We start from the raw sequence: 25,884 nt of genomic DNA, 5'->3' as shown, positions 1-25,884 counted from the left end.
AATCTTTTTTTTTTGTTTTGTTTTTTTGTGTTTTGTTTTGTTTGTTTGTTTGTTTGTTGCAAATGTGTGGGGTCTATATCAAACAGACTGGTTTTCTGGATTCCCACTATGGAATGGTTGAGAAAGATTGGTCGAACAACAATGTTTTTGCATCAACCTCTGAAGCACTGATCGAGAACGTCTTCGGTAAGGAGGTAATCATTTGGCCCTTTTTGCAAAATCCTTGTCTGATTTTTAACCTACTTAATTTTTGGAGAAGGTATTATAAACTCTACTTCTTGAAACAAATTTTGTGGCAGATGCTTTTCTGTGTTCATCGAGGAGTAATATTCCTGCTTCTCCACAAGTAACTTCTTTAACAGATGTGGCACACTAAAAAACACCTCCTGGGCATTGGTCAGTTTCGAACGCACAAGAGCAGTTGTCAAAGATAAGTCTTTTGACTTCCGGTCCCTAATGTTGTTTCCCAACAATTTTTCAGAAAATTTAAAGTTTGAGATCGTATTTAAAAAAAAAGCATCAACTCGTTTCTTCCAATGATAAGGTTGGTCAATTAATTATCGATAAGGCTAGTCCGTTTTATATAATCAGTTTCATCAATTTCTCGCAGGTAAACCTTAATTCTTTGTGTAGTTCAACACTCTGGTATGGGCCGTTTTGCGTTTGTCACCTTGATCCACAAACAGATATCATCAGCGAATTGGGATAACATTGCATCTTTTGATGATTCATTTGGTAAATCTGCTCATAATATATGTTAGATAAAATACATGCCATTTCTAGTGGTCTAGAATTTGAATATGTACTTCCCACTCTTTGTGTCTATTTGTCTGATATGAAATCCTTGATATAATTATACATACAACCAGTTATACATGCCTTTCTACTTTTGTACAGCATACGACTGTGCCAAACATGTTCATAAGCCTTTTTTACATTAAAAAAAATGTTGTCAGAATGTTTTTTTCCGTCTGGCGAACAACTGCTTTACTTGAGTTGTTAATTTTACCAAATGACCAATAGTAGACCGGCCTTTTCGGACACCAGCTTGGCTGACAGGAATTAACTTATATTTTCACAATAATGAACCAGTCCACATAGAATAATCTTTTCCATAAGTTTGCATCTGTGGGATGTTAGAGCAATTGGTGGTCAGCTTTGTTCATTTGTCCTCGGTTTTCCCAGCTTGTGAATTGGTACAATTGTTTCCAAAGGAGCGGAATCCTGCCTTTATTCCAGCATTTCTGAAAAAAATGAAAGAAACAAGTGAAGAAAATGTAACAGATTTAATGGTAAATGTAGTAGCATTTCATTTGAAATTCCGTCCAAACCGACTGATTCTTTCTTGTTACTAAGATTTGAAATGCAGTCTTTGACTTCGTGAAGTCTGATCGTATCACTTAAGCAATGATCATTTATCGTGCTGGGGTCCATATGTATTTTGTTTTCTTCACGGTTCTCTCTATACTTTCTTTGCTTTTCCGATAGTCCACTATTACTACTATTGTTCGCAAACATGTCAGCAAAGGCTTAAGCATTTTCCTGACTTGAAGGCAAATGTATCCCATTCTTCATGGTTTTAAGTCTTTCCCAAACCTTTTATGTATTTTTACAATTAGAAATTTCATTCATACAGGACGACCAACATTCTTGTTTTGCTTGTGTGTTGACCCTGTTAGATCTTTTTACATTTCAGTGTGTTTTCGATACATTTTTTCTTGATGTAATTTTTCAATTATAACATTTTTTTCGTTCTTTGCTTTCTCACAAGCTTCGTTCCACCAAATATTACCAATGAAGGTGTGAGAAGTTGGCCCAGTTAGCCAGTTTGTAATTGAATTTTGGAATTTAACCTGTGGTGGGATTCTCAGATTGTGGTCTGTTGCTTTCCAAACAGTGAACAGTGACAACAGGTAGATGGGCGCTGTTTAAAGTGGTGTGTGTGTGTGTGTGTGTGTGTGTGTGTGTGTGTTATGTGCATGTGTTCTATAATCACTGTGAAGTTTCATGTCATTTGCAGTGGTTCTTGAGATCGTCCTCCTGATGCAATGCCAGTTTTCATGCTGACCATGTTCATGTACTCGAATAAAGAAAAAAGGTATTAAAAAAAAAGATTTAGCATAACACAGGGTTGAAACTGGAACTCTTTTTTCTGCACTAATAAATACAGTCACCATGTTATTGCTTTGATACGATGGGAAAAGAGCTTACTTCACAAATCACAGATATCAGTATACTTTCCATTTACTGCCCTTCCATCCCAGAACGTTTATCAGGTGAGGGAATGTTCATTTTGGTGTGAATGCTGAGGAATCAATGGCAGGATGTATTTACTGTTTTCAGAAACTCACAATTATAAAAACAGCATGTAGCAACATTTACTTCATGATGAGGACATGTTACTGAAGCGTGTGAAAAGTTGATCCAATTTCTTCTGATCCACTGAATGGCCAAGAGGAGCTCCAAATACTCCTTCAGCTATATTCTGGAAATGCATTTTCATGTACACCTGTATACTTTGAAAATACCCCTTCGTGTATGCTTTAAGTATATCCCTTCAGATATACTCTGGGAATACTCATTCGAATATATGAAATAATGCTTAAAAACCACAATTTTGAAACCACCCTTTCAAGTGTACATTTACTATAACATTGGACACCACATGAGATACTATGTACTGGTGATGTTGTGCTCACGCCTTCAGTTTAATCAACGCCAGGATAACTGGCTTTTGCCGTTAGCGCATTCATTTGTTGTTTTCGGAATATACTCCCCATTACATATATCCTCTTGCCTTTAAATAAAATCAAGACTGCTTAGTAATGCAGTATTAACTTCTGTTGACAACAACGAAATATCAGTTATCTCCCTCTTTGATCTTTCGGCCACTTTTGATTTGTTGATCATCGTATTTTCCTCGACCGTCTGAATTGCACTTTTGGAACCTGCGATCTTGCTCTCATGGTTCCACTCTTATCTGTCTGACCGGTCCAATGCTGTTTCTGTTTGCTGTCTTTCATCCTCCCCTTCCGGCAAAAAGTTTGGGTGCCACAAAGCTCTGTGCTTGGGCCCATTCTGTTTGTTCATACACAACCGATTTCCACCATTGTCAGTTATCATTCGTTGTGCCACCACAGCTTTTCCAACCAGCTGTATCTGTCGGGACCCCCGTCTCTCCTTCCCTCTCTCACTGATTCTACTCGGGGCTGCATCTCTGGTCTGAAGACATAGATGACTAAAAACAAGCTAAAATTAAATGAAGATAAAACTTAAATCATGATTATCACCCCACAGAGACTCTGCCACTCAGTCTACCGTTATCAGTCTCCCTCAGTGGCACCTTTCCTCTTCCTTCCTAAGTCTTGGTGTCACACTTGACTAGTCTGTTTCCTATCAGCAGCATGTTGCAAACATATGAAAATTGTGTCACTTTGAAACTTTGATGCAGAATTCCATCCATTTGTCAACTCCTGACTGAAGATGCAACCAGATGTCTCCTCTGTGCCTTTGTGCTGTCACGCCTGGATTATTGTATATAATTCCATTCTTGTCGGTTCACCCAGCTACCTCATTGCCAGACTCCAGAAAGTTCAGAACCATGCAGCTCGTCTTGGCTTTCGTTCCTCAAAATTTGATCGCGTCTCTCCTCACCTTCATGTTTTACACTGGCTCCCAGTACATGAAAGAACAGTCGTCTCTCTTTGTTTTAAGTTCATTGCGGCTACTGGTCCAAAGTATCTTTCCGATCACATTCACCCTCACGCCAACTCCACTCTTCTGACAACCGCCTGCTTAGGACCCCCACCCCCCTTTTTTTATAACTAAAACGTATGGCCAACACATTCTTTGGAATCAACCTCCTCAGCATCTCCATCACTCATTTTCGTTGCAGTCTGAAGACCCACCTTTTCCCCTCTTGAATAACAGCTTATCCCTTTCCAGTGTGTACTAAAATGACAATCAGTGAGTGAGTGAGCTTGAGAGTTTCAGAATTTGTAGGTTGTATTTTTGATTGTGTACTATTTCAGATTGTGTACTATGATGTGTGAGTGCGTGCGCGCACGCTTGCGTGTGTTGTGTGTTTGGGTGTGTGTGTGTGAGGAGAGGGGGGGGGGATAATTTAATTATGTTTTCTATCTTGTGTTCAATCTTTCCTTTTTGATATTTACGTGTGTTTTTGTCCAAATTTTATTTGTAAATGCCTGGGGCTTATTTTTAAGATTAGGCGTAAATGTTCATAATGATAATAAATAATGATGGACATGACATCTATACATATATAGACATAAATCATGTTATTGTAAATATCATGTGCTATTTAATCAGGAGTTAAGTGACAGATTTCCATGTCATACAAAAACATGTCAAATGAACGTAATAATGGAATTGTAAACCCAGCCTTTTTTTTGCATTACACAACAATAATTGTAATCCAGCAACGTCTCCTTTTCTCATTGATCTGCGTACATAGACACGGCACTGGATACAGCAGTTTACGCACCAGACTGAGTAATTCACGATCAGTATTATCTACAGAAATAACACATTTCAACAGTCTTCGTTAAACTGCAACATCGTGTATGCTAAATTACACTTCTGTGTGTGTGTGTGTGTGTGAGAGAGAGAGAGAGAGAGAGAGAGAGAGCATGAATGCTTTCATTAAGTGGGGATACGATATTCTAACACTCCATAAATCATTATTATTATTATTATTATTGTGACTGCATGGAAATCGTACCATTACAAGAATTATGTTACTGTTATTAAACTGATATACTGCATTCGTCTTCATGCAATATTTTTCGTTTATCCCTGTAATACATTTTGAAAGAGAATAGGTAATTACCAGTTTCCCTTACCAGTGTGTGATTTAATTTGATTTAAATCCTGACAGCCTCACTACAAACTGACAACTGGGTCGCCAGCTACCCTGGGAGCGCGCGACGCCATGGTGCAGAACCACTCATTTCTTCTTTTTATCTGACTGCAAGTAAATTTGTTCAACTATGCAACCAATTCATGCGTTCTACACAACTTGATCCCTTTCCCACCCTCACCATCCTGTCTCCAATCGTTTTGAATCGTTCCTCTTTTTGAAAGGAAAGGACAGACATTTGTTCCTGGTGGAATCACCTTCTGCGCACACACTCAGAGACCCGGATAGGAAACACCACCACTACTGTGATGGCTGCTGTGGTTCCGGATGGGGAACACCTACAGCTCCTGCTGTAAGGATGAATGCTCTGGCTGTGAAGTTGAAGGGAAGGGGATGGGTGGTGCTAGAGCCATGAAGAGCGGGATGTGCGCCAGGTATTCAATCCTGTTCACGTGGGAGGTATAATCCTGCACACACCACAATCACTGGATATCCTCGTTCACCACAGTTAACACATCTACACACAAATACACGCGTGCGCACACACAGAAATACACACATACACACGCACGCACATATACAGGTGAAACTATTAAAAAAAAATATATATATATATATCTATTTAAAAAAAACAAACAAACAAACAACAACAAAAAAAATATATATATATACATACGGCCCAACACTCGGCTTATATCACAGATTGACATAAGTTTACATTTGGGCAACAGCAAAGTGAGAGCTGTATTATCAATGGTTTCTCCAGTCAATGGGAAATCATTTACAGCTTAGTCTTTTGTGAAGGACTATGACTCAAACTCCTTGTCAGGTCAGGTCATTAGATCTGCTACTGGTAACCTGTAATCCAGTACAACCTGTTCAGGGTCGGGTTGCCGGCGACTAAACCGGCACTCCCACTGCTCCCTTCCGGGACTGGTGAGGCGGGTGGCTAGACACCCTTATGGAGATCCATAAAAGGGCGTTGGCTCAGGAGAGCCACCGACGGCCATCTAGCTCCACTGTGCTGTGCGCATGCCACACGCAGTTGGCCCCCGGGGTGTGTCTACCCATGCATGCGAAGTCTGGATCCGGCAGAATCTGCGGAAGAAACCTATCGGCTCAACGGAGAAGAAGGCAGTTACAGCAACGCACTGTGGAGTGCAGAGAGCAAGATGAGACACCGAAAGGATATCTTGGTCATCCACTGCATCCGTGCTCATCCTCCAGTCGTCTTGACTTAGTCTTGCCACTGGAAATTGGTGGACCCGGACGAGAGAGTGAGGTTGACGTTGCGCAACTCCTCTTCACTTTAAACAAACTCATCGCGCAAGTCATCAGTCATCCAAAATGACCTTTCATCCTTCATCATTTCATCACCCCCAAGTCCTGTGGCGACAGGCGAGCGACAAAACGACAGGTGTGGGTACACTGGCAGTCGCAGTCGCAGACCTGCACGCAGGCGGCTCAGGCCATAGGGTCGTTCTTCGTCGACAGGAGCAGCGATGGAGCTCGGCAGCCGTCTCAGCGTCTGAGCAGCCCTCTTTAGGAATGCACTGCTCACCTCCCTGGCATGAGGAAGGGGCTAGAAAAGGTGCCCTAAAAATTGCCTGCTCCATATCACCCTGGCCAGCATACCGCGGCTGGCGGGGACCCTACATCAGCGGTCGAAACAAGAAGAAAGAAAAGAAAAAAACAAGGATCGTTCCTCTCACCATTGGTGCTTGGAACATAAGGACTCTCCTGGACAGAGATAACGCGGACAGACCCCAAAGGAGAACGGCACTAGTTGCATCCGAACTCGCCAGATACAACATTGACATCGCAGCCTTGAGTGAGACTCGGCTTGCAGGTGAAGGCGAGCTCTGTGAACGGGGATCTGGTTACACCTTCTTCTGGAGTGGACGAGGAAGCGAAGAGCGACGTGAGGCTGGCGTTGGTTTTGCAGTAAAAACAGCACTTGTCAGCAAGCTAGCTGGAATCCCAAAGGGAGTCAACGATAGGCTTATGACCATGAAACTCCCACTGGCATCTGGCCAGAAGCACCTCACCATTGTCAGTGCCTACGCCCCAACCATGACCAACCCGGATGAAGTGAAGGCGAAGTTCTACGAGGACCTTCACTCTGTCATTGCTGCTATCCCTAAAGCAGACAAGCTCATCATTCTTGGGGACTTCAATGCTAGAGTTGGCTCTGACTACATCTCCTGGGATGGAGTGATTGGAAAGCACGGTGTGGGCCACTGCAACCCAAATGGATTGCTTTTGCTTCAGACCTGTGCAGAGCACGAACTGCTGATAACCAACACAGTTTTCTGCCTCCCTACCCGTAACAGGACGTCATGGATGCACCCTCGCTCAAAGCATTGGCATCTCATCGATTATGTCATTGTCAGGAAAAGGGATAGGCAAGATGTACGTGTAACAAAGACCATGTGCGGCGCCGAGTGTTGGACAGACCATCGCCTTGTAGTCTCGAAGCTGAATATTCGAATCCAGCCCAAGAGACGCCCCCAAGGCCAGAAGGCTCCAAAACGGCTCAACATCGCTAAGCTGAAAAACATCACCATCAAACAGTCCTTTGTGGAGCTGCTGGAAGATCGTCTGGAATCCGCCTCTCTGGACAACAAGAATGTGGAGTCTGACTGGAGGACCCTGCGTGAGCTGATCTATAGTACAGCTTCAGAGACCCTGGGACCCATGTCCAGAAAGCACAAAGACTGGTTTGATGAAAACTGTGATGAAATCAAGCAGCTTCTGGATGAGAAACGCCGTCTGCATCAAGCCTACCTGAGCAACCCAAAGTCCACATCAAAAAAGGATGTGTACGATGCCATCCGCAGGACTGTTCAGCAAAAGTTACGCCAGATGCAGGATAAGTGGCTGAGTGACAAAGCTGATGAGATCCAGGGATATGCTGACAGGCACGATATGAAGAGGTTCTATGATGCCTTAAAAGAAGTCTACGGCCCCACATCCTCAGGATCATCCCCCCTCCTCAGTGCAGATGGGAATACCTTGATCACTGAGAAGGAGAAAATTCTCGAACGCTGGGCTGAGCACTTCAACAGTGTCTTAAATCGCCCTTCCTCCATAAATGATGAAGCCATAGACCGTCTCCCACAAGTCTCTATCAACGAAGCACTGGACGATCCGCCAACACCTCTTGAGACCCAGAAAGCAATTCGTCTGCTATCCAGTGGCAAAGCACCTGGCTCAGACTCCATACCAGCAGAGGTCTACAAGGATGGAGGCACTGTGCTGACTGAGAAGCTCCATCAGCTGTACTCACTCATGTGGAAAGAAGAGACGATCCCCCAGGATTTCAAAGATGCATCTATCATTCACTTGTATAAGCGAAAGGGGAACCGGCAAGCCTGTGATAACCATCGGGGCATTTCCTTGCTGTCCATCACAGGCAAGATACTTGCCAGGATCCTACTAAACCGCCTCACAGCACACCTTGACCAAGGTCATTTGCCTGAGAGCCAATGTGGATTCCGGAAAGAGCGTGGAACCACCGACATGGTGTTTGCTGCAAGGCAGCTGCAAGAGAAATGTCAGGAGCAAAATGCTGATCTGTTCTCCACCTATGTCGACCTCACTAAGGCCTTCGACACCGTGAGTAGAGAGGGACTGTGGAAGATCATGGCCAAGTACGGATGCCCTCGGAAATTTATTTCCTTGGTCAGCCAATTCCATGAAGGCATGCAGGCTCGAGTCCAGGACAAAGGCGAAACATCTGCTCCTTTTGCTGTCACAAATGGTGTCAAGCAAGGCTGCGTCCTGGCTCCAACGCTGTTCAGCCTCATGTTTTCTGCAATGCTTACTGATGCCTTCAGAGATGGCGATGTTGGAATTGGCCTAAAGTACCGAACAGATGGTAAGTTGTTTAACCTCAGAAGGCTTCAAGCAAAAACGAAGGTCATGACAGACATCATCAGAGACTTTTTGTTTGCTGATGATTGTGCCCTCAACGCTGGATCTGAAGCTGACATGCAACTCAGCGTTGACAAGTTTGCCAGTGCCAGCAGGAACTTCGGCCTTACCATCAGCACGAGGAAAACTGAAGTTCTCCATCAGCCAGCCCCAGGGAAACCCTACGTTGAGCCCAACATCACAGTCAACGGTCAGAGACTCAGTGCGGTGGAGCGGTTCACATACCTTGGCAGCACACTGTCACGAAATGCGACCATCGACGATGAAGTGAACGTCAGGATTGCAAGAGCAAGCGCAACTTTTGGTAGACTCAGTGCAAATGTCTGGAACAGAAGAGGCATTAGTCTTGAGACCAAGCTAAAGGTCTACAGAGCAGTAGTTCTCCCCACACTACTGTACGCCTGCGAAACTTGGACAGTGTACCAACGACATGCCAAGAAGCTGAACCACTTCCACACAACATGCCTCAGGAAGCTACTGAACATCAAGTGGCAAGACAAGACCCCTGACACAGAGGTGCTCGCAAAAGCCACCCTTCCCAGCATCTTCACCATCCTGATGCAGTCCCAGCTTCGCTGGGCTGGACACGTGGCGCGCATGCCAGACTATCGGCTGCCCAAAAGGCTCTTCTATGGCGAGCTGCAACAAGGGAAGAGATCACACGGAGGTCAGAAGAAGCGCTTCAGAGATACTCTGAAAGTCTCTCTGAAAGCGTTTGATATCAACCCTGACTCCTGGGAGGAATCTGCAGTGGACCGTGACAAATGGCGTGCTGCTGTGCACAAAGGCGCCAGGTTGTGCGAGGCCAACAGGACTGCTGCAGCTGTTCAGAAGAGGCAGGCCAGAAAGTCACGGGCAAACAAGCTCCCTGACAATGGTATGCCTGTCTTTGTCTGCCCCAACTGTCAGCGAACATTTCGTGCGCAGATTGGACTATTCAGCCATCTGCGCATTCACAGATAGATTCATGAGCATCCTCCCCCCCAACCCACCACCACCCTCCCCCCATCCCCCAGCTGGATGACAACGATGGTCATCATCGATCTCGATGGACACACACACACACACATGACTCAAACTAGGAGGCAAAATTGCACTGGCTCTAAGTGCTGCGGCCTTGTGGGCTAGTTGGCCTTTGGGAACCATCCCAACGCCGGCTGTCCTAAAACCCTCTTAGCCGAGAGAGTGGGGATGTAACTTGGGCAAGACTCTCTCCACTATGATCAAATTCTGGCCCAAATAGTCGGAACAGCAGTTGCCTCCTCTGCTGTTCTGATGGTCATAGTCGGACACGACTGACTATCATATATATATAACTCACTACTCCCCCTCCTCACACTCTTCCCACACACACGTGTACTGTCACTCGAAAGTGAAAAAAACTTTAAACCGAAGGACGAACGAAAGAACACACACATACGCGCGCGCGCGGAGAGTCACGATGACTGTGATGACAGTTCTTAGCGCTAAAGGAATATTCTAAATGGAAATGACCCCATGTTTTAAAAAAGCTGGACTGGTGTGCGGAAAACGAAAACAAGAAAAACCAAGGGAGCAAGCTAATGTTCCACTGTGAAGGAAGAACAATATGTGGAAAACCCATGACATGCCACATGATATAATGCAGTGACTTCTCGTTACCATGTGGAGCTCCGTGTTCTGCTCACGGCACTTCTCTTGCATCTGGCGTACGGCAAACACCATGTCACATGTTCCCCTGCCTGAACGGAAGCCGCACTTTGCTTCAGGGATGACTGTGTTGGATACATGGTCAACCAGTCTGTTCAGTATGATGCAGGCGAAATCTTGCCAGCAATGCAGAGAGAGATTCCACGGTGGTTATCGCAGGGTGTTTGTCTCCCTTCCGTTTGTAAATGTGGACAACTGAAGCATCCTTGAAATCCTGGGGGACTTCCCCTCTCTCCCAGATAGACTGTCAACACCTCGCCTCCATACTTGTAGATGTCAGCCTGGATTCCATCCGCTCCTGGTGCTTTTCCTGACGTTGTCAGCTTCAGGGCCTTTCGGGTCTCGGCATTGGTGTGAAGGGCAGCTAGCGAGTCAATGACTGGTAGCTGTGGGAGGGCTGCAAATACCTCGTCAGATACGGACGAGTCCCTGTTGAGGAGGGTGTTGAAGTGCTCTGCCCAGCGGGCGAGGATGTCTTTCTTGTCTGTCAGGAGGGTGGTCTGGCCCAAGGCTCGGGTAGGGGTTGATCCTGTGACTCTCGGCCCATACACAGCTCGGAGACCATCATGGAAGGTCTTCATGTCATGAGCTTCAGCAGCGGACTGAAGCTCTTCAGATTTTCTTTCCCACCAGGTGTTCTTCATCTCACGCAGCCTCTTCTGTCCTCCCGAAACCTGGAGGGGGTCAAGCTGGTGTTCTCTTGACCCCCTCCCGGGGGGGGTCACTACCTTGTCGTGGTCGGGAGGCTTAGTGGCCAGTGATCGAGCAAGCTATGTCGGCGGGGGCATCAGTGCTTCTGGGGTTTTGCTGCTCTGGTCCCAGGTCTTAATTGACAGCCTACATAGCCATCGTAGCTGTTAGGGCTGAATAAGTGGTGGTTTTTGTACTGATGCCCCTGATAGGGCTTCCCATGCCGAACAGGTCGTGAGTGAGGCCCAAACTAAACGTGACCCACTGTCCCTTTCGCTATTCTCTATTCTTCTTTTTACCGCCTCTTTTCTGTCTTCAGCTCCCATCAAGCCTTCTTTTCCACATTCTTTTTTCTCTGCGGCCTTCTTCAGGCCCGCTGTGTTTGCCATGCAGCGCGACCTGTGATGGAGGGGAATGAGATCCTGGGGATTGAGAGAGCACACTGCTCTCAACACATCCCTTTGGCTTAGACCTCTCCTAAGACAGGCGGCACACATTGGCCCGTGTGTGTCAATCGGCTACCCCTTCGTGGGGCTGGGTCAAGACTGGCAGTTTAGAGGCTAACGAAGGTAACCCCCGTAGTGCTCGGTTCTCTGTCCCCGGGAGCTGGGCATGATCGGGGGGGAACACGTTGGAGCTAGGCTGTTGGTCGTATATCCCTCCCGAAACCTGGCCCCTAAGTTGGACCCCATGGTGGGTGGGTAAGGGAGGGATGAATTTACAATTATTAAACATGAATCCTAAACAAACACACACCCCTAAACTCCGAAAAAGGAGGAGACCGGGAACAGACGACTCAGACTCAGATTCGGGGTCGTTGAGACCTCTGGATTTTGGCCATCGTGGCTTGTGATGGAGGGCGCTGATGACGACAAGCCCTTGTCGGTTCTCAGCCCCTTCGCTATCCAGAAGGGCTTTCAGTGTCTGGCAGGATCGCTGAAATCCATCAAGAGGCTGAGGAGCGGAGCATTTCTAGTGCAGACAAATCCATCGAGGCTGAGGAGCGGAGCATTTTTAGTGCAGACAGAGTCAAAAAGGCAGACACAGCTTCTCAAGGCGACCACTTTTGTGGATAGGACGGTGAAGGTTTCCCCTCACAAAGGTCTCAACTGCTCAAAGGGGGTTATCAGATGCCCGGAGTTGAAAGGTGTGTCTGAAGCTGAAATCAAGAGCGAGCTGTCCTCTCAGGGAGTGACCGACGTGTACAGGGTGACAGTGAGGAAGGGGTCGGACAGAGTCCCGACCAACACTTTCTTCCTCACCTTCTGCTGCCCAGATGTCCCCAAGGACATTCGAGTCGGATACCTGATGGTTAGTGTAAGCCTGTACGTACCATCCCCTCTAAGATGTTTCAAATGCCAGAAATTTGGACACGTGAGAGACCGATGCAAGGAGGAAGAGGTGTGTGGCACCTGTTCGAAGGCGGCGCACCAGGGCGATTGCGTCAGTCCAGCCCGTTGTGCGAACTGCGGAGGTGGCCACCCGTCCTCATCGAAAGACTGCCCTGCCTGGAAAAAAGAAAAACAAATCCAGAAGGTAAAGACAGAAAAGAAGATATCGTTCCTTGAGGCCAGGAAACATGTGGAGGCCGCGTCGCCTAAGGCGTCTTACGCCTCTGTCGTCAGACCCAGGACGGTGGACGTCGCGGTCCAGACGACGTCCACAGGGACGCAGAGGGACGACGTACCTACCTCGTTTGAACCGCTGGCCTTGGGTAGAGGCGCCGTGTCCACCCCTTCCCATCCTGTGCGGAAGTCCTCAGGGGCTGTTGGGCGGGAGCGGAAAGCCTCGGGCGGAGGCACGTTGTCTGCCTCCTGCCCCACCCCATCCCCCGGCCCCCCTCGCCCCGCCTCTCGTCTGCCTGGCCCTCGGGCTGGCGGAAGTGGCCGGAAACCCCCCGTACCTCCAAAACTCGAGGAGGGGAGGGTTGCGGCCTCGGCGGGATCGGGAAGGGCCGAGGTGGTGGATATTCCGACGTGGTCGGAATCCGAAAAATTAATTTCTAAAAATAAATACTCCATCCTGGCCGACCTTGAGCCACTGCAAGCAGAGGAGCAGGGGGTAGCGATGGAATAGGCTGCTGCTTTATTTTTTTTTTAACCTTCTTAATGGCAGTGATCCACTGGAACATCCGGGGGTTCTACGCCAATTTCCAGGAACTCCAGCTGCTTTGTCGTGCTTTGAAACCTTCAGTGCTGGCGCTGCAGGAGACTCTGCAAAGAGATGGCAAGGTTTTATCTCTCTCTGGTTTTAACTCCGTTTTTAAAACCGCTCAACCGAAGCAAGAGGGATTGACGGGAGGTGTTGCTCTTTTTATTCGCAAGTTCCTTTTATACAGTACAGTTCTTTTAAGCACCCCTTTACAGGCGGTGGCAGTCAGAGTCACACTTGAGAAAACCATCACTGTCTGCTCTCTGTACCTTCCTCCTGCCGTCCGTGTTCTGAGGCAGGACCTCATGAACCTGGTCGACCAGCTCCCACGTCCGTTTTTACTGTTGGGCGACTTCAATGGACATTCCCCGCTCTGGGGAAGTGAGATGACATCAGCCCGAGGTCTTCTCTTGGAAAACCTTCTTTCCGACATGGACTTGTGCTGTCTTAACGACAAGTCTCCCACTTACCTTCATCTGTCCTCTGGAAAGCTCTCGTGTTTAGATCTGTCAGTCTGCGATCCATCGTTGGTCCTGGACTACGAGTGGAAAGTGCACGACGATCTGCACGGGAGTGACCACTTTCCTGTCGTCCTCCGCCCCACAGATGGAGAAGGTGACTCTCTGCCTGACCGCCTGAACTATGACAAAGCAGACTGGAGTTTTTTTACCACGAAGATAAGAGCGGAGCTGCAGGAAGAAACAGTATTGAAAAGCAAGGACCCTGCTGACACTCCGACTCGGATCGTTTTAGATTGCGCCAAGCAGCAGTCCCATCATCTGTCTCCAAGCCTCAGGTGCCAAGAACGCCCTGGTTCAACGCGGAATGTCGGGAGGCCCGTAAGTCTCGGAAGAGAGCGCAGCGACGCGTCTTTCGGAGACCGGAGACCGACAGCGTTCGAACCCATCAACAGCTGAGGGCGAAAGCCAGGTATGTTTTTAAAAAGAGCCAGAGGAAGTCATGGAGAGATTTTTGCTCTTCCTTAACCTCCAACACACCCAAGAAGAAAGTGTGGAGGGTTTTAAAAAGAATTAAGGGCAAAAACGTATGCCCAACCTTTCATCATCTTAAACTTTCAGACGCTCTGGTCACAGAGAAGAAAGCAGTTGCCAATTTGCTTGCCTCCACAATTGAACAGAACTCGAGATCTGCTAACAAATCTGCTCGGTTTCTTAAAACCAAAAACCTGTCAGAAAAAACACCATGTAACTTCTTTTCCAACAACACAGAGAATTACAACCTTCCTTTCACAATGATTGAACTTAAATCTGCCCCTCAAACCTGTACGGATTCCTGTCCAGGAATGGACGAGGTCCATTATAAACTCTTAAAGCATCTTCCCCAAACCTGTCTGGACACCCTGCTTAAAGTTTATAACCACATCTGGGTCACAGGCTTTTTTCCACCCTCCTGGCGGAAAGCCCTCATAATCCCGCTGCCGAAACCGGGAAAAGACCCCTTGAACCCCTCCAACTACCGCCCAATAGCACTGACCAGCTGCATCTGCAAACTGATGGAGAAGATGGTCAACGGTAGACTGATGTGGAAACTAGAGACCGACGGCCTTCTGGCGAAAGAACAGTGCGGTTTCCGCAAGCATCGCTCTACCGTTGACCATCTGGTTCGTCTGGAAACCACTGTAAGAAATGCCTTTGTAAACAAACAACCTGTGGTGGCCATATTTTTGACTTGGAGAAAGCTTACAATACCACGTGGAAATATGGTATTCTCTCGGACTTGCACAAGCTCGGCTTCCGAGGACACCTGCCTCAGTTCATCCACAATTTTTTACAAGACAGACAATTCCAGGTGAGAGTCGGCACCACCCTGTCCGACATTCACGAGCAGGAGCTGGGTGTCCCACAAGGGAGCATCCTGTCGCCGGCTCTTCAGCATCAAAATTAATGACATTGTTCAATCCGTTCAGAGGGGATCGGACAGCTCGCTGTTCATGGACGATTTTGCCTTATATGCAACTGGCAGCACGTACGCCAGCATCCAGCGACGGCTTCAGCTCTGCGTCAACAAAATCCAGTGTTGGGCAGAGGAGAATGGCTTCACATTTTCGTCCTCCAAAACTGAATGCATCCATTTTCATAATTTTCGCCAGTTCTATCCGGACCCTGAAATCCGTCTGGGAAAATCCACCATCCCGGCGGTCAAGGAAGCCAGATTTTTAGGGGTCGTCTTTGATCAGAAGCTAACTTCCTCAGCCATATTAAACAGCTGAAAGTATCTTGCCAAAAAGGCCTGAACATCATCCGAGTTGTGGCACACACGAATTGGGGTGCTGATAAGAGAACTCTCTTGCACCTCTACAGAGCCCTGGTCTGGTCCAAACTGGATTATGGAAGTGTAGTATACGGCTCGGCCAGACCGTCCTACCTGAAACTGTTGGACACTGTACACCACCAAGGGCTCCGTCTCAGCTTAGGTGCTTTCCGCACCACCCCTGTGCACAGCCTGTACGCCGAGGTGGGGGAACCGCCTCTTTCCAACCGCAGACTGAAGCTGACCCTGAATTATTATTTGAAGTTGTTTTCTGAACCTACAAACCCTGCTTACGACGCTGTATTCAACAACCCTTTCGATAAGAAATTTACAGACAACCCAAACTGCATACCTCCTCTCAGACTCCGCATTCAGCCGCACTTAGAAAATGCCGATCTGGATGTCGGTGGCATCTCAGATTTCTCTAAGTTCCCTGACAGCCCTCCGTGGACCTTTGCAACACCTGAGGTCCGATTCGATCTGGCCTCATACCGTAAAGACACCACCAGTTCTCTGGCCTACAGAACTTACTTTTCGGAACTGTGCCACAAATTCCCCACTTTTCAAAGCATCTTCACTGACGGTTCCAAGTCAGAGGACGGAGTCGCCGCATCTGCGTTCTGTCCCGCCTTTCCTGACCGGCCCTCAACGGAACACATCCTGTCTGACAGCTCGGTGTACACCGCGGAACTGACCGCACTGGTTCTGGCGGTAAAAATGGTTCTCTCTTCGAAACAAAAGAGATTCATGATCTTTTCCGACTCCTTGTCAGCCCTGGAGGCGATAGCCTGCAGGAATATCACTCATCCCAAACTGCTGGAATTTTATGAAGATTTTACTCTCGCAACGAAGAAAGGATACGAGGTTGTGTTGGCCTGGGTTCCCAGACATGTTGGCATTCGTGGTAACGAAAGGGCGGACCTGCTGGCCAGGAACGCTCAAAAGAAAGAATTATCCAGATCCTTTGTGCCATATACAGACATGAAGCGGAAGGTGAACACTTACGTTAAGGATCTTTGGCAAGAGGAGTGGAACACCCAGACGGACAACAAGCTCTTCCAGATCCGTCCGGACCTAAAAGAGACCCTCCCTTCGGGTGTGAAGAACAGAAAGGAGGAGTCTGTGCTGTGCAGACTGCATACGGGGCACACTTTTTTTTACTCATTCTTACTTGTTGAAGGGGGAGGAGGCCCCTCGATGCATTCCCTGTGACGAGCCTCTCACCGTGAAACACGTGCTCCTTGACTGTTGGGATCTGCATGACGTTAGACGCAGACATTACACGGCGGTTTCTTTGAAGACTTTGTTTCGTGATATCCCTCCATGGGCGCTGTTGGACTTCTTAAAAGAAGTGAACATTTTTAACCAGATTTGAAGGTTTTAAACTATGGAAGTTTTTTTTAACTTTAGAGTGGAAAGTTTGAAGTGGTGACTCGTTTTAATTGGTTGTTTTTTTTATCCTTGTAGTAGTTATTGACGCGGCGATAGCCTTGAGATGGCCTTAGTGGTCGGCGAGGCTCTAAGCACCATAATTTCATTTCATGTCAGTGTTTGGTCTTCACACATATGCAATACCGAGTGATAGTCTTTCCATGTATACATGTGCTTTACTATTCACTTGTGCCGACATGTTGTGCTTATGACATTTGTTTGTGTCATTCCAGGCACTGTCTTCTTCTAGTTGTCTTCTCCTAGTTGTCTTCTTCTCTTAGGTCTTCTCTTTTTATGTCTTCCTTTTAGTTCTTTTCTTATGTTCTCATAACTATTGTAAATAAAACAATAGAAAAACCCATTTGTGACTGGCCTCTATATGTTCCTGGCCTGTGCGTGGGATCTTGTCTATCCTTTCATTCAATTAATCATATTTAGTTAAGTCTTTTGTGCCGCACCCTCGAATATCCACTCGGGACACGGCCACATTAACTTTGGAGTGGAAAGTTTGAAGTGGTGGCTCGTTTTAATTGGTTGTTTTTTTAATCCTTGTAGTAGTTATTAACGCGGCGATAGCCTTGAGATCGCCTTAGTGGTCGGCGAGGCTCTAAGCACCATAATTTCATTTCATTTCAGCCTCTTCTGTACGAGTTGCCTGGTTTGCAAGAACCAACACGGGCATTGAAATCCCCAAGAATAATCAGCCTGTCCTTTCTGTCTACCACTGAAATGGTGTGGCTGAGCTCCTCATAGAAAGCTGCTTTAATGTCATCAGGGTTGGTCATCGTCAGGGCATAGCAGCTGATGACTGTGGAGAAGCGATCCTCGGACAGCTTCAGATGCAGGGTCATCAGCCTATCGTTTATCCCAAGTGGAAGGCTGTCAAACTGTCGTGCAAGTTTGGTTCGTATGGCAAAGCCCACGCCTGAGGTTCTTGGGGTGCCATCTGACTTCCCAATGCAGTGGAAGGTGTAGCCCCCTCCAACTTCCTCCAGCTAACCTGGTTTCGCTCAGGGCTGCTATGTCCACCTGGTAGTAATCAAGCATTCTAGCAATGAGCGCTGTGCGCCTTTCTGGTCTGTCGTCTCTGTCTAAAAGGGTACAAACATTCCAGGCACCAAGAGTCAGGGCATGACTCCTGGTTTTTTTCTTCTGTTTTCGACCGCTAGTGTTGGATGTCCAAGTAGGTACCAGGTGAGGCAGGCTTGGTTTAGGGATCCTTTTATCTCCCCTTCCCCATGTGGGGAGAGCAGTGCTGTCCCTAAAAAGGGCTGCTCTGACACTGTGGGAGGATACGGGCGCTGCATCTTCCCCTATCTTCGGTCTATGGAGGACGACCATCACCCCACAGCCACCTGTGTGCAGAGTCGTGACTAGGAACTGCCAGCAGCATCCTCTGCCTGTCCCCGTTACCACTTCTCCATCGCCGCCGGGCTTGGGAAAGCTGGGTGTTAAAGCGCTGGCTCGTCGTTCCGACATTAGCCTGGTCGCCTGATCAGCACAGGTGACTTTTTTTTTTTAGTGAAGAGGAGTTGTGCAGTCCCTTCACCACTCTCCGAAGCTCACAGTCCCACAGGTGCAGATACTGCCACGTGTATGACGGCCTCGGCAGGTGCAGGTTTTTTCTTTGGAGTTCCGTCTCCTAGGAGGACTTTCAGCCAAGGATAAGAGCTCCCCCTGCCGTTTGATCATCCTCTTTCACCTTCACAACCGCTGGGAAAGGTTTCCTCCTCCGCCTGGTCCGTCGTTGGGAGATTTCACATGCGGTAGGTAGTACCGGGTTACATGATGATACCAGTAGCAAGGGGTATGCCCCTGACCTGACCCCCCCACACACACATGTGTGTGTGTGTGTGTGTGTGTGTGTGTGTTGTTGTTGTTGTTGTTATGATATGCTTCGTATTACTGACCAGAGACAAGGAGTCAAGAATAGAGTTCCAGACGTGGGAGTTTTCATCAGGGGCAGGTTTGCTTTGTGACTCTCCCAGCAGCTCTCTCAGGGCCTGGGCACTGATGCGGCCCTTTTGCCCGCTATCTGCCCTCTGGAACAGGTCCTGTCACACACACACACACACACACATCAATATCACCACTTGTACTGCATGCGCATGTGCGGACTAGTCGCCTGACAGGCAGGCTCTTTTGCCCTCCTAAGTCTTTAGTGATTGTTTTATTCCCTGCGTTTTAAATCGTGTTTATATCTGTCAGACTATTTGGTGATGGACATACCTTTAATGTGATGGTTTTATCCTGTTCCATGTGCTTTTAAACTGTTCGTTTGGACATTTTTGCTCTGGGCTTCAGTTTCCTATCGCCGTCCGCCGTATGGCCAACGCGCACAGTGTTCAGTGCAAAACATCAACACTGCACGCGCCTAGCCATGCAAGTACACTCGGCACCATTTGCTTTCACTGGGACAGCGCACACACACTCTTGATCTCATGATGCACCGTTTCAAAGACTTGAACATTGGCTACAACCTCCACCATAAAAACGATCTTGTCAGGGGAGGAGTACGGAAAAGGAAAATAATACGTGTCGTTCAAGGTAGAACCAACATTTCAAATCCCGTACCACACATGATTCTTAAGGTGAGAGTAAACTCTTTTAATCTTATTCATATAATCACCGTGAAGAATCTACAGTCAACTGATTTACCCTCTCACCCGTCATATCTAAAACTGATGTGTGTGAACGTCCAGTCATGCAGACAGAAGGCCGCTTTTATTCACGATGTGATTGTTGACCATGCTTTTGACATCGCCATACTGACTGAGATCTGGCTGTATGAGCAGGGAGGCGAATTATATCTTGCGCAACTTACGCCGCAAAGGTACAAACTAAAATCATTCCCTAGTTAGGAAGGGAGGCGGTATTGCAACCATTATGATAAGCCATATTCTGGATATTTGTACATTCAAACCCCTCAGTTATACATCATTTGAAGGTGTAGCATTAAGGGTTGAGTGCAATAGTTCCGTGTGCAATATTATATGCATATATAGACCCCCACCTAGTCGACACAATAAATGTAACACCCAGACTTTTATTACTGAGTTTTCTAATCTCCTGGATAAATACAACCTAGAAGCAGGAGACTTAGTTTTAACTGGCGATTTTAACCTTCATTGTGAACAGACCAGCAGTTCAGATATACTACGGTTGCGTACTCTACTTCATGACCAAGGGTTAAAACAGCTAATATGTGAACCAACCAATAAACATAGTCACACTCTCAACTGGCTTCTGGTTCACTCGCCTTGTTACTGACCGTCCCTCTGCTCCCTGGATGACTTATGAACTGAGGGCCGCCAAGCGTCGAGAACGACAGGCTGAGCACGTCTGGCGCTCCAACAAAGTGACTGTCTCCAGACAGATTTTTGTTTTGGAGCGTAAAAAACTGAATGACATGCAGACAGCTGCAAAGCATCAACATTTCAGCGCCTCCATCAGTCAGTGTTCCACGTCCAAACAGCTCTATGCTGTATCAAACCAGCTCACTGGCAAAAATAGAGAACTGTTGCTGCCAAAAAATATTCCTCCTCATGATCTCCCTTATACATATTATTATCATTAGTAGTAGTTCTTTTTTTTTTTTTAATGTATTTATCTATTATTAATTTAACTTTTTTTTTTCTCAAGACCAGACAAAGTGCGTTGGGTTACGCTGCTGGTCAGGCATCTGCTTGGCAGATGTGGTGTAGCGTATATGGATTTGTCCGAATGCAGTGACGCCTTGAGCTACTGAAACTGAAACTGATCTCCCTGATGCTTTTAGTAATTATTTAAATGGCAAAATTGTAAACATCCGACAAGAATGGATGCTAGCCCACCAGAGGACCAATTTAATAATTTTAAAGGAAATTTAATGACATGTTTTAGACCTGTCTCTGAAAAAAGCTGTAAGAGATTTTATTCTTACATCTCCAAGTAAGAACTGTGACCTTGATCCATTGCCCACTAACCTTTTGAAATTATGTCTTGATGACCTTCTCCCCTTGATCGCCAGAATTATTAATCATTCTCTAGAGTCAGGCATTGTTGGTGATTGTCTTAAATTGGCCATTGTCACCCCTCTTTTGAAAAAGCACAATTTGGACACAAATCAGCTAAAGAACTATAGACCTGTCTCTAATCTTTCTTTCATTTCTAAAATCATTGAAAAAGTTGTGTTAATCAGCTCCAGGTGCATCTTGATGAAAACGGCCTGCTTGAAACTTGTCTGTCAGCTTATCGGAAAAGCCATAGCACAGAAACAGGCCTTCTTTCGGTCACAGATAGTCTCCTCTCAAACACAGACAAAAGACAGTGGCATTTTTAGATCTGTCAGCGGCATTTGATACAATTGACCACCAAATTCTTATTAATCGTCTTAGCACTACCTTTGGCATTAAATCTACTGCTTTAAAATCGTTTTCTTCATATCTTTCCAATCGTCAACTCCTCTTGTGTTTGGTGTCCCTCAGGGATCAGTCTCAGGGCCTATCTTGTTCACTTTGTACACTGAACCTTTGTCTGACATCTTCAAAAGGCACTCTAGTTACCATAAATATGCAGATGACACAGAATTACAAAAAGCCGCTCCACCATCTGATTTTAAAACAGTCATTACTGAACTGGAAGCTATTAGCTGATGTAAAAACATGGATGGACAAAAACAAGCTAAAGCTCAATGAAGACAAAACCGAACTCTTAGCCGTAGGAGACCAAACTCGTCTTACGGCAGCAGAAAAGGACCCAGTTACGTTTGGCTCTGCTTCAGTAGCATTTCAAACATCAGCCAAATACTTGGGTGTATATCTCGATCAAACCTTGACCATGAACGACCAAATTACATTCTTGTGTCGCTGATGTAATTTTCATCTCCGAAGGCTAGCTTCAGTCAGACCCTACATAACAGAGAAAAATATGGCTCAGTTGGTTTCCTCTTTTGTCCTGTCCAGACTGGATTACTGCAATTCCACTCTTGCAGGTTTACCATCTTTCTCCAGCAACAGATTACAGAAAATTCAGAACAATGCTACACGACTGGTTCTCGCCAAAAAGAAATCTGATCATGTTACACCTCTGCTGAATTGGTTACACTGGCTTCCAACTGAGTCCCGCATTCACTATCAGTTAGCAACACTCGCCTTCAAACATTTTGACAAGTCTCTTCCATTGTATCTCTCCTCTGTATTGGAAACATATGAACTGCACAGAACATTAAGATCCAGTTCTGAAAAGCTGCTTAAAGTTCAAAGGACTAATCTGAAATGCGCTGGAAATAGGTCTTTCAGAGCTCAGGTTCCCCAAGTGTGGAACTCTCTACCTTCATCTCTTAGAAATTCCTCTGATCTACATTCCTTTAAGTCAGATTTGAAAACTTACCTTTTCCGTAAGCGTTTTTGTTCTGGGCGGAATGGTTAAACCAAGGAATACTTGTTGGCAAGTATTTTTGTGCTAGTATTTTTGTAGTCTTGTTTTAATGGATTGTGTATTTTATGTAGTTTCGGTGTTAGATGTGATGCCATTTTTTTTTATCTGGTTATTTTTAATGTGTGTGTGTGTGTGTGTGTGTGTGTTCGTGCATGTGTTTATGTGGTTACAGTGTTCTGGTACGCGTGTGTAAGTGTGTAGACATGTTAGTATGTCCGAACAGAATTCTATGTTAGAAAATAAGAAATATTTTAATGTTTATGCAATTCTGTTTTTAGTGCAGTTGATATTTAATGTCAGTGTGTGTGTGTGTGTGTGTCTGTTAGGGAGGGACATATATATATATATATATATATATGTGTGTGTGTGTGTGTGTGTGTGTGTGTGCGTGCGTGTGTGTGTGTGTGGCGGGGAGGGGGGGGTTCTATGAAATGCATTTTGTTTTAATCTAAGCCTTATTTACTTCATCGCTTTTATCATCTTTAGTGTGCTTTTGCATTCATATGAACACATTGGATGTTTCCCATTGTCAGATCGAGGTTGATATGTTTTTTAAGGCATGTTTATAGTCAACTATGATGTAAGGCGCTTTGAGCAGCATTGGTGCTGGATATCGCGCCATAGAAAAAATATGTATTATTATTATTATTATGCTTTGTGATGGGGAAGACAGTAAACAGTGCAGTCAGACGGTCCTTTTTATCTTTATATTCTCTCTCCCTCTCTCTGTCTGTCTCTCTCGGACTTGAAATCCTTTTGGTCAATCATACAAACAGTAAACTGAAAAAAAATCGTTTATAACGAAATCTCATTACAGCAGTGGTATGATAATTTTCTCAATGTATCTAATGACGGTGAGACTGTTACGACTGCTGAAACTCGTATCACACTGCATATAGCAGTCTTAGAAGCTCTCGGAACAAGGAAGGGCAGATGGCAATGAGCGTGGAAACGATAACTGAAGCCAGCCTTCTTCATGAGTGATGTCCGGACAGACCCAGTCAGTACAGCAATTAACAGATTAGATCACCACAGGGTCAGCTGAGTACAAATGGACTCGCACACTCCGAGGCCAGTCGGTCCAGCACGTAGGGGCATCAGGCAATAGTGAGGTCCGTTATGCTGGACATGTGTCCGAGAGCACAAAGAAAGCAAGCCAGCGATGTATAACTCCCAGCTGAGATAATGCGGCCGGACGGCAGGCAAATGAATAAATTCCAGAGATGTACGCGAGTGATTATTTTTCATTAACGTGGAATACCAGTGGGGAGATTGGCCATTTCCGGGCTATAAATAAGGCTGAACACAGAGACCCCTGAGCAGACCCCAGGAGCAGAAAGGCAGAACAAACCCTCAGAAGACCAGCTAGATGATGATTACAAGAGGTATGTGACGTGTTAGATTCAGTCTAAGTCAACATAGGCAGTAGTTAGGTTAGGACAGTTCGTAGGATGTCTATGTTGATGACTGAAGAATGCTATTATGGACAGTTAAGTGATATGATGTTTAGCCCAAGAATGTTGAAAATATGTGACTGAATAAACAAAAGATCTAGAAATGAATCAAGTCTTCAGAACTTGTTAGTTGTTATATGTTGTGAAATTATTCCCTCTCGTCACAATCTATTTCATGGTGGTGTGTCTTATCCATTTGTTGGTTCGAGTCTACTCTCTCTACCTCTCCACATCTCTTAGAGGGTAGCCTTTCCTCCCTGTATGAAATCTTATTGTGTCAGGTAACGTTAGGCAACAAACATAGGGAACCAAAGGAAATAAGAGAGAATAGACTGCATTCCCCTGAGTTGAAATGATCTAGGAATAAGTTGGAATTTACAGTTGATGGAGATAGGGATATTCACTCGTGAGACAGTTGGCACAAGATAAATCCACAACTTTTCCGTCGTGTGATAGTAATATTCACTGATCTGATAGTTTGTGGACATGACTTTTCAATTCCGTTTTGTGTAAAACACTCACAGGGTAATAGCGGCACCTTTTCACCTGAGTGATAGTAACGACGCAATACACCCGAGTGATGGTGCTATACGCCCGTGTTATAGTTGGTGGAGATGCTAGACTTTCCCCCTCACCTCTTTACTAAGCAGTAAGAGTGCTAAAAAAAAAAAAAAAAAAAAAAAAAAGCCACCTCATCGCTCAGTGAAAGTTACTGGTCAGCGTGTAGTGTGTTAGTCACTCGACAGGAGACAGAACCCCGTCCACAAGTCAGTTACTGAGCGCTGACCGGTCGCGCACTGTGTGTGAGCGTGTCGGCTGGTCAGTGGCCTCGCGGTCACTGACTGGTCAACAGTCGAGGCGGTCCGCGTGGCGCTTCATGCGTGCCGCGGTACAGACACTAACTCGTTTCATTGACCAAGCACGTTCAATAGTTCAATCTTAATTCTTGTTACAACAGTGAGCTCATAGCTGTTGAGGTTGGCGTGTTTTCTGAAAGAAAAAATTACAATAGCTCGTAATTAACATTTAGCGTACATAGGTGATTTGCTCATGCAATCCTCCGTTCCCAGACCCATTAGTCCAACATATCGGCGTATCACTCGTGCATTAGCTAAAACCTTGCACTCTGCTGACCAACCGATAACACCACTCTCAGATCATACTTTCAGTTTACCTACGCCTTCGCCATCTAGTCAGTCCCCAGTACATACTTCCACCTTTAGAATGTCTGACAATGAAGGAGATGCAAGTTTTACTCCAGGCGCCCATATGCTCGATCACGCGGCAGCGTTTAGCTCAGCTGTGACTACTGCAGGTGACACTTCAGAATCACTAGGGATATCCAGTAGTCCAAACCAAACTGTAATGCCATTGAACTCAGGGGCAGCTACCACCACTACTTCTTCCAGCTACCAGTACCGTAACACCTCACAAAACCCTTTGTATATGTCAGGGCCAATACCTTCATACAGAAAGCCATCAACAGCGCCAATTCCACACCAACTGATGCCAGAGCCTTTTTCTGGATCACCCAGTCAGGCCGTAGAGGACTGGATCAAAAAGTTTGAACAGTATGCGGCACTTCAGAACTGGAGTGACGCAAACAAGCGAGCTGTTCTCAGCCTATTACTCAAAGGACAAGCTCAAATGTGGTTTGACAGTTTAGAAAATGGGGCTGTTGTGCACGGTTCATACAGTGCACTTCGTGACGCACTCATTAGGAGGTTTCAACCTCATGAATCTACAAGGTGACCTCATGAATCTACAAGGTGGATGCGGCTAAAACAGTTCCATGAACGCCGACAAATGCCTCATGAGTCAGTAGAGGACTTCTTTGCTGCCATGACTAGACAAGGCCAACAGTTAGGAAAGAATCCAAAGGAAACAATGGAGACAATAGTGAGTGCACTGTTGCCAAATATCTCTAAATTCGTCACGCTTAGGGCACCCCAGACATTAGAGCAA

The 25,884-nt window shown here is 46.1% G+C and overlaps 1 protein-coding gene across 1 annotated transcript in view; it reads right to left on the bottom strand.

Moving 5' to 3' along the window:
• Positions 1-4,124: 4,124 nt before the first annotated feature.
• The window catches only part of LOC143298348 (uncharacterized), a 196,777-nt gene continuing 175,017 nt past the window's right edge, over positions 4,125-25,884 (bottom strand). Inside the window, exons 18-19 of the mRNA XM_076611227.1 lie at positions 18,958-19,101; positions 4,125-5,346 (exon numbers count right to left, since the gene is read on the bottom strand). Of these exons, the coding sequence (XP_076467342.1) occupies positions 5,218-5,346; positions 18,958-19,101 (273 nt within the window). The 3' untranslated portion in view covers positions 4,125-5,217. The remainder of the gene's footprint in view (positions 5,347-18,957; positions 19,102-25,884) is intronic.

This window comes from Babylonia areolata, chromosome 23 (assembly GCF_041734735.1).
Source record: "Babylonia areolata isolate BAREFJ2019XMU chromosome 23, ASM4173473v1, whole genome shotgun sequence".
NCBI lineage: Eukaryota > Metazoa > Mollusca > Gastropoda > Neogastropoda > Buccinidae > Babylonia > Babylonia areolata.
The sequence above is the reverse complement of the archived record's forward strand: the minus strand, read 5'-3'. Positions and strand labels throughout refer to the sequence as shown.